Here is a 9,528-nt window from a genome sequence, read left to right on the forward strand (position 1 = left end):
GTTAAACTATTAAATTGTGATGCCCCCACACCCTCATGGTAGTACTGGTCTATCACAAGTCCAAACAAGGACAATGCATCCTTCCACACCACAAAAATTGCTTAAGAACAGCTCAAAATACATGAAAAATAGTACAAGGTGTTGACTTAGTTTCAAAACTCCACATACCCCAAACTGATCAAGTATCTGTGGGATGCAATGGACAAGCCTGATCCACAGAGGCCCCTCCCCTCAACCCACAGGACCCAAAGACTCCCCTACCAACTTCCTAGTGCCAGACACGATAGGACACCTTCAAAAGGCCTGTGTCCGTATCCACCTGAACTTTGTGGGAGGCAAACAGGAGAACTAAACAATATCAGGAAGGTGGTTTTAATGTTGTGGTTGGTGAGTGCATTATGCTCCTGTTCTTGGTTTTCACAGCACACTGTCAAGGCCAAACAGTGGCTCGGCAGCCTGGCACAAGTGCCATAACATTTCCACACACAGGCCACAACATCCCCAAACAACCAGTCAATCAATTGGCTTGACCACACCCTCCCCGGTTCCAGCTGGTAGGGCTGCATGCTGAATTATTCACTGTGCAGCGTTGTACGCCTCAGTTGTCTCTGGCCCTCTCTCAGTCTTTGCCTCTCCGCCAGCTGACTGCCAGACCCCCTTCTTTTGGCTCGCGGGCTGTGAGGCGGAAACGCAGACGTCCTCACACCGTGTGGATCTGAATCATGCTAAACATAGCCTGGCCGTAGGTGTGAGAGGAGAATTTTTGGAAAGGATGTCGCAAAAATTTGTATGTTGTGAGGAGCACAGTACACAGGGCTGTGGATGGATGTATTTGCTAATGCCATGCAAGGATTTGCCGCTGCACAGATAAGGAAGCCATAATACATTCCAGCCAGATGAAGCTGTGTTCCGGCCTCTTCTGGAGAATTTCTTCTGTGAACAACGTCTTGTTGTTTCTCACGATTCATAACGATCCATGCTATGATATCAAATTAAGTAAGTCTCATTCACGTGGTGGGATATTTATTCACCTCAAGCTACACTCAGGCACAGAATACAAGCAGCTATTAATAGAAACTAAGACATCAGTTGTGTTTACAAAAGTGGAAGGCTTGTGCTGGGTTATGTCACTCAAGAAAAAAAAAAGTCTTGTCAGTGCAGTCAAACGGAAACATGAGAGACTCACAGACCAACAGAAATAAAAATGCTAGTGGGAACTGATATCCGGTAGTTAGAAATTATTTATTTTCTAACTGCCCAGCATGAAAAAAGGGGAAAACATATTACTGATCATTTTAAATCAGTGTTAGGTGTATTGAAACTCTGCCTGCTGTGTGCTGCCATGGCACGCAGGCGTGACTGGTGAGGTAAGCCGCTATCTGAATGGGGTCTACTGTGCGAGCAGGCGGGGGCAGTGCCACCGGGAGCGGGGCAGCAGGCCCGAGCCACCCTCTGAGGAAAGGAGGGAAAACACAAAGGGCTCTGAGACAAAGGAGACTGTCTCCCTGTTGTGTGTCATTCCTCCTCCGATGGACATTCGCTCCGGGTTGCAGTCAGAGACCACTGTGCACAATGATGTGAGAAGCTTTATCTAAATCTCTGCCAAGGATACCTTTTAATGGGCAGTAAGCTGTGTTTTTCTTCAGTCGCGCATTGTTGTTCGGCAGCCTCCAGCCTCTGCACATTGACCAGCATCATTGACTTGCCACACTAAAATATTGACTGAGTTGCAGGCTGCTGAAGACTCGGCAGCGTAGACTGCTGTTTATGACTAAGACAACACACCCAGATGTAGTCTACTGCTGTTAGACACTATAACATCCTAACTACACCAGACTGAAACAGTAGCTTCTAGAGATGAGGGAAAAATTGTTCAGACACATCTCCTTGACATTCTCTTGTTGAATTTGCATTGCTAATATCTTTGTGTCTGTGTTGTTTTGCAGTGTGTGGGATGCTCTAACTGACAACTACATCTCCACTTGGGACAGCCCTGACTCTGAGGGATTCAACGGCAATCTTTCTGACCAGGAGGTAAATACCACTCCTCTTTTTTCTATTTAGTTTATGTCTGGGAAATGTGCTGCCAGACGTGTAAAATATGCATACATGCAAGGTAAACATGATCTTGATCTTTGTTTAACATTTAATATGCATGTCTTCAGGGGTAGTTTGGTCCGATTCCTGTACAAACCATACAAACATCCTGAACAATGTGGTGTTATACAGCTGTGAGACAGTGCTTGAAAAGCATCTGCAATGTCATTTCTGTGCCCTACTCTAATGTTTATTTACATATTTCATGCTCTAACGAACATAGTTTTATTGAACTGCTCGGAGGTCTGACCCAGAAAATGTGCCTACAGCCCCAGAAAATAGCTTTCACAGTTACCTTTTGGATTAACCTTTTAGGTTTTCACTTGTTACAAATGGTTGAATAACTGTTCAATAGGATCTATCAGACTTGTTCATGAGAAGAAATGTAATTTCTGTTAAGTATATGTACATAAAGACCAACAAACACGTTATTCTTTCTTCTTGAGATGTCAAAAGTGAAGGGCTCTCTGGTTCATTTGTTTTGAGGCTTACTCTCATGTTGACAGTTGAAGACATACTTGACCAACCTTGACTGGTCTGCAGTTCTGCAGAAGCCTCCCCGTGCCTATCCTCTCTTAATTGGCTGATACATACAGCTGGACAGCACACACTTGGCAGGCAAGGCCATGTTTGGGCTGGTCAAGGCCAGAGCAGAAGCTTTTGGCCCAGGGGGAAGGTTATTGTGGAAATGCATCAGCTACAGCTACGTCCTGCCTTCAGGCCAAGTAAAAGGTTTTATAATAAAACCAGTGTTAAATATTCCACAAATGACAGTTTCCTTTTAGCCCAAACAGAAGAAGCAGATTTAATTTTTCCCCCCGTGGATTCTGTGTACACTTTCCGTTTTTTTCTTTTGCTTGTTCTCGTGTTTTTGTGTATTTGTTTCCTCCGAACTAAAGACACAAAATACATTTGCTTTCTGTGTAACATGAATCTTTGAGCAAACAGCAAATTGGAGATCTTTTGTGAACTGTCAGCATATTGCCTTTGCAGAGGCAGCAGTAGAGAACAGCACTGGGACATTCATAGAACAGAAAGCTAAATCTTCGCTAAGAGCTCTGAGAGGCTGTACTTCTGCTGTGATTTAATTACTTTTGTACAAATCCTGATTACTATCCATCAAAACTCCATGACAGCCTATGTTATAGTTGTCCAAACAGAGGAAAAGTCCAGGGTTTATCAAAAATGTTTAATGGGAACCACAAATTCCTGTAAAAATGTATTTGGTACCTATGAACTTTGACCTGCTGGGGGTCTTTTACAGCAATTGTTCCAATTTGATGAGATTTTTTGCAAATGAGAAAATAAATAATAAAGATATTAACAGTATAAACAAATTTGTAAAATGTTAGCTTCTTTTTGCATTCATGCATGACACTTTCAAGAGAGTGCAACTCCTGACTGACTCTCCTTCAAAGAGCCTGATGGAGTCTGTTTCTAAAACTATTGTTTAATTTATTTATTTCTTTGGCCTGGAGCTTCTAACCTTATTCACCTTCTGTTAATAAGAAGCTACTGACATCATTCTGTACGCTCGATTCACAATTCTGTCATGTTCTGCAGATCCATGAAAAAGAGGAGGAGGAGATGAACGAGAAGAATGACAACGCGAGCTGCCTGACTGAAGAGCCTCTCATCACGGCAGATCAGGTCTGTGTGTGTGTGTTTAAGACGGTTTTTCATAATAAGAAAAAGAAAATGTCTTGATAACATATAATTTCTCAGAATGGTGTTTGGGTCCTTTTTGTCTTTTACCTTCTACTCTTTACACATATTCCTTTTTATTTTTTATATTTATTTGAATTGATCATCTTATTCAGGTATTTTCCTTTTCTATTTTTTTTTCTGTTGCATTGAGTAAGAAAGTCAGTGATGTTATGATCTGTGAAGGCTTGTAACTCCCCTCAAGGCAAGCGTCAACATTTCTTTTAATTACTTCTGAGCACCGCCGCAAGTAAAAGATTAAAATTGCAATACATGGCCAGTGGCGAAGACATGTAAACTGATAAACGACCCCTTTGAAAACAGTTCAGTGGATTAGTTGGTACTCATGCTAACCCTTGAATACTGGCAGCAATTACTTTAAGTTCTGTACAACAGGTACAGTAGGACATTGTTGTTGTCTATACCCAACATATTAACAAAAACTGATGAATAGACGCCCAGAGATAATATTTCACTAAGTGGCATCATCATTTTGTTGTTGACTCCCATCCATGTAATATTGACATGGATTTAGACTGTGGATATATGGATATGTTATCTTCAAAGTTGTTGGGAATCTTGCTTTGGGAGAGGACCTTTATCATGTCCAATAGAAGCGTAAACAAACGTCGGCCTCCATAGTTGCAGCCTGTTCATGCATCAGTTATGGATTCGTATTTTAATTGAGGAGGCTTTTTGCGCTTTAGTGGCTATACGACAAGTGGACAGTGATCTCTGAGTGTGTAATTACTCGTCTCCCAACCTCTTTCCTGTCGATCCACTCATCACCCCGTATCTCACTCTGTCTTGAAGGTCATTGAGGAGATCGTTGAGATGATGGAGAACTCTCCGGATCCCGGGGAAACTGAAGAGGAGGACGAGGAAGAGAGCAGCCACTGCTCCAGGACCAATCCGTCCCTGCTGGAGGAAATCAGGCAGCTGTCCCAGGCCTCCAACAACAACTGTTCATATGAAGGTAAAGCTGTGACTTTGTCACGCAACTTTCTACCTTGGTAGTACCTTGGTATATAATCAAACCAACCCTCCTTTAAAACTTGCTCCAAAGAAGCCGCTTCATTTGTCAGCAGACAAGTCCACTTAGGCTGAATTTAATCTTGTTTCACGAGCATTACACAAAACATCAATGAAACAACAAAGCTGGGATCCTACTCACATGAGGCCTTGCCATAAGTAGGACTCAAAAAATATCATCACCCCTATTTATAGAAGCTTCAATGTGAAGGCCAGGTATTGAGTATATGGACACCATTCACCATGGTCAAGGACAAAAGCATGTATTCTATATCTGTCTCGCATAACAAACTGTTTACTCTCAGTTCAGTCTTTAAATCAAATTTCTGAGGTGATATTTACTTTACAGAGTAACAGGTTGCCATGCACGCATCATCTAGAAAGCTACATGGTTAGATTGCTCATCTCATTTGAGCAGGTGAGACTTCAAGGCGACGCATTGTTCTCTTTCATAAGGTTTAAATAGGTGCATACAGCTCCTCTGTCTGAGTCATCCTTTCTTATGGAAGACGGCAGAGCGTCGTTCAGCTGGGAATGCACACATAATTAGTAAGCAATTTTACAGAGTTTGACATCGCTGATGTTAAGTGAGGCAGTGTGCAGGAAAGTGGTCATCCCTGCATAATTATATTCAGTAATGCTCAAGCTGGGGGTCAGGACTCTACAAAGAGAGCTCAGCAGCAAACTAAAAAAGCGTGTGCAGCTCATAGACCATTCACTAACATTTGTCTTTTCTTTGAGAAATACTGTCTAGTTTTACATCAAGAAAATACATGACATTAAAAAAGTACTTTACTAGCTTCATAATTACATTTATAATTGGTCTGTTATTGCATGACTTTACAATGTTGACCTGTCCTTTTGTTAGATGACAGTAGAATTCTTCTATTTCTGGATATGTGTGTTTGCATTCTGCTCAGCTGTTCCTCTTGACACATTAATGTGTTCTTGATCTTGACACTTTATCACGGCTACAGTCAGATTCTGGACACAGATTGTCACTTTGCTGACAGAGTCCTGCTCAGATCTAGCTGACTCCCTCTTCTCTCGCCTACCAATTCTGCTCTCGTCCATTCCGCAGGCCTGAGCCTTATGCCCAGCTCAGCGCTCGTCGAGCTGCTGCATAGGGTGGAGGCTGCCATCCGTGAGTACTCAGAGGAGCTGGTCAGCCAGCTGGCACGGCGTGATGAGCTGGAGTTCGAGAAGGAGGTGAAGAACACGTTCATCACGGCGCTAATTGAGGTGCAGAACAGGCAGAAGGAGCAACGGGACAGCAGCAAGCGCAGACGTCGGGACAAGGCCCTGAGCCTGCAGGGGGGAGTCACGGCGCCTGTGAATGGAGGGAATGCAGGCACCACGGCCCGCACGGAGAAGACAGGGACCATGCCTGTCAAGGTGAGGAGCCACTTTCATACAAGAGCCTTACATTCCTTTGCTTTCACCGGTGGGAATGTTGCCACGGTGAATACTTCCACCACCAATAGGTAAGATTACTGTATGTGTGCAACTTCCAATTTTAATGCTTCCAGGATAAATTAGAGGAATGTGGAATCGCAGAGACAGCTCTTCCACTTCCCTCTCTCTGACTGTTAGCATAATGGATCTCAGCTCCATTAGCTTCTAAAGTATCTTCCAGGAAACATCCTAAAGTGGCAGTGACCCATCATCTGCAGTATGTACAGTAACAGGCCAGTCCAGTCTACTCCTGTCCGCTAACAGAGAAACAACTTAATGGATTTTCACTCCATGCAGAGCAGCAGCAGTGTTTTTATCTGGTGCCTGCTGGTACCTGAGGTTGCATTACTGAACTAATGTGAATGTACAGATGGATCAATGATGCAGAGTCAATTAAAAAACTAATAACTGTGCCTGACAGTGATGTCATGTTGAAGGGTCTACGTTGGACTGGGTCAGATTTTAGGCAGTCTGTTAAAAAGCAAGTTTCTCATGCGATTGCCAGTTTGCAATAACAGGACATACATGTCTTTGTGTGTGTGTGTGTGTGTGTGTGTGTGTGTGGTGTCGTGGTTACGGCCTGCAGCGTTTCAGCATGGAGGGGCTGTCCAACATCCTGCAGACAGGCATCAGACAGACGTTTGGAAGCACAGGGAATGAGAAGCAGGTAAGGCTAAAAAAAGTTAAAGTGTGATACTCCACATATTGTATGTCTGAAAACAGATCACATATGACATGAATGTAAAATTCAAAAAACCTTGGAAGCCAAAACATTATGATCACAAACAGATTAGGAAAGTGACGTGTGATGTGTCCCGGGTCTGGGATTTACAGTATTTGATTATAAGTGAACAGTCTGTTCTCATGTTGGAGAACTGGTTTGCAGACTAGGCTTGTGGTGAGTACTTAAAGGAATCGTGGACATGGTGTTGGGTGCTCAAAACTCATTCATGTGCAAGGCATTAAAGGACCAAACTGACATTGGGGCTGCTCTGGTACAAGTTGCAGTAAATTTCATGACTGTGACCTACACAGATATACACATGGTAGTATACACTCTGCTGCTTCTATGCCACATAGATGCAGAGTGGTTCGAGTACCCAGGCTAATCCTAGTCAACTACGTACAATCAAAATGTGTGCATTGGATTTGAACCTTAGTGCAACGGAAAAAGGCCTCCAGTTTTCTTTTCTATTATGTAGAAGCTCAGGTATATGTGTACCTGGATGCAAAAGCCAAGAAGACAAGCCAGTAAGGAGAGTGTGACGCTTTTGGACAATGTTCTATTTCATTTCATTTCATTTCATTTTATTTGGAACATAAAATACAATAAAAAACACAACAGCAATACAAAATACATTAACAATATGTAATTGAAGAAGACAAGAGCATAAAGGCATGCCAGGGAAACCCCAAAAACCCTCAAGGGGCTTGTATAGGAGGCTTAATTTAGAGGGTTTCCTCAATTCATTTAAATTTTAATTAAAGAAAAGCAATCAAACATAAAACAGACGACAAAACAATAACTAACAGAAAAAGGAGAAAAAAAAGATGAGAAAAAAGAAAAAAAAAATTGTATAAAATAATGGTGATGATTATTCATAGAGAAGTAAGTTTTTGACAGAATTTTTAAATGACCTTGGAGAAAGTTTAGTCATGTGAGGAGGAAGTGAATTCCATATCCTGGGACCTCTGGATGCTATACTAAATTGTGATGATGCGGTACGTGATTGGGGGGGACGAAGCTCGAAAGCTGTTCGGGTAGGATAATTATGGAATTGATTATTAGCTATAAAAAATGTGTTAAATAAAGGGGGAAGTATTTTATTTAATGAACCATATACAAATTGAACAATTTGGAGTTTGTTGATTTGATAAATATTAAGTATGCCAAGCTTGTGGAACAGAGGTAATGAATGACTTCTTGGAGCTGATGAGGTGATGAGCTTCTACCTGGAAGCCTTGAGTCCTGGCATTTATGTGGATATTAAAATAACATGTGCCGCCCATCTAAACATGTACAATACACCCTTTCTTGACAATTGTTCTCTTTGGTGGCAACAACTTCTTGTCAATGTAACCTTCTGCATACCACGCTCATTGTTAGAGAACCCGATATCAGTCCAAATTGACCATGTGAAGGATCTGCAGGAACAGCAGGTCTGATCCACGGCTGCTCTGAGTCAAACTATACAAACATGGTGCCACAAACCACAAGGCAGCTTCAGAGCTCTAGCAGAGTCCACGCCTGTGTGGAATAGAATAGGATCATAATGTTTTGGCCCGTGAGGCACATTCACCGTAGTTAACCCCTTTGAACCTTTAATCTGTTTTAGTATCTAAACACCGTTATTCCATTTGAGAAGAAAGCCACCCCTCCATCTGTTGATGACCTGCAGATGCTCACAAAAAGTAGGTATCTGGATCAGAACATTTTCTTTAAAGGCAAAAAACAGCATACCCAGAGTGGATCTGTTCACATTTGATTTCTGATTGTCCCACCTAGTTCTCTATGCCATGAAGGAGGACAGTGAGAAGGTGCCTACACTGCTGACTGACTACATATTGAAAGGTAACTACAATAACACAAGACTGGATGCTCCTACAGAGTGAACTGCAAACTGCAACCTCCCAACCTTAAACTTTAGCCATCAAAAAGAATACGTAGTCCCACATGCTTGCCCCTGCTCAGTTTCTCAAACTGATCAAACATAACTAAACTTCTTGACTTCTCTGCAAAACTATATTAAGGTCCTTTGTTATTCTCTTCCTCTCTAGTCTTGTGTCCTACCTAAAGCACCGGCAGGCCAGGGCCCACAGTCTGACGGAGAATCCCCCCGCCCACCCGCCCGAGGGCTTTTCCAAACCTTCGTTGCCTCTGGCCCAAGCTGCATGACCTCCCCTCTTGTCCCATTATCAACCATGGATCCTCACCATCGACATTATCGTATTCACCTCAACTACGACTACTGCCTTTCGCTGAGCTCACCTCCTCCCTTCCTGCACATCAAGCTCAGGCCAGACCCCAAAATGGCCGCCATCCGAATAACAACCGGCCCCGGCCAGTTCCCGCGTTTAAAGGACTTCACTAATGGAGCATGACATGCTGTTAACGGTCGCAACACCACTTCGGTACAGGGATACAGTGATACCACTGCTTTCTTTTCCTCAATTCATTTACTTTAGTGTCTTTAGTTTTCTTTTGTGTCGTCTAACAGAATTTCAGCGTTGCCAAGTAAT

The 9,528-nt window shown here is 42.7% G+C and overlaps 1 protein-coding gene across 1 annotated transcript; it reads left to right on the top strand.

Moving 5' to 3' along the window:
• Positions 1-3,567: 3,567 nt before the first annotated feature.
• LOC311502150 (fasciculation and elongation protein zeta-1-like) lies at positions 3,568-9,083 on the top strand (the record flags this gene model as incomplete). The annotated part of the gene is made up of 7 exons (XM_084564281.1): positions 3,568-3,747; positions 4,615-4,777; positions 5,915-6,228; positions 6,875-6,955; positions 8,625-8,700; positions 8,795-8,860; positions 9,067-9,083. The coding sequence occupies exons 1-7, from the start codon at positions 3,685-3,687 to the stop codon at positions 9,081-9,083; spliced, it is 780 nt and encodes a 259-aa protein (XP_084420407.1). The 5' UTR covers positions 3,568-3,684.
• Positions 9,084-9,528: the final 445 nt, after the last annotated feature.

Source organism: Chelon labrosus, assembly GCF_963514085.1.
Source record: "Chelon labrosus genome assembly, chromosome: 17".
NCBI lineage: Eukaryota > Metazoa > Chordata > Actinopteri > Mugiliformes > Mugilidae > Chelon > Chelon labrosus.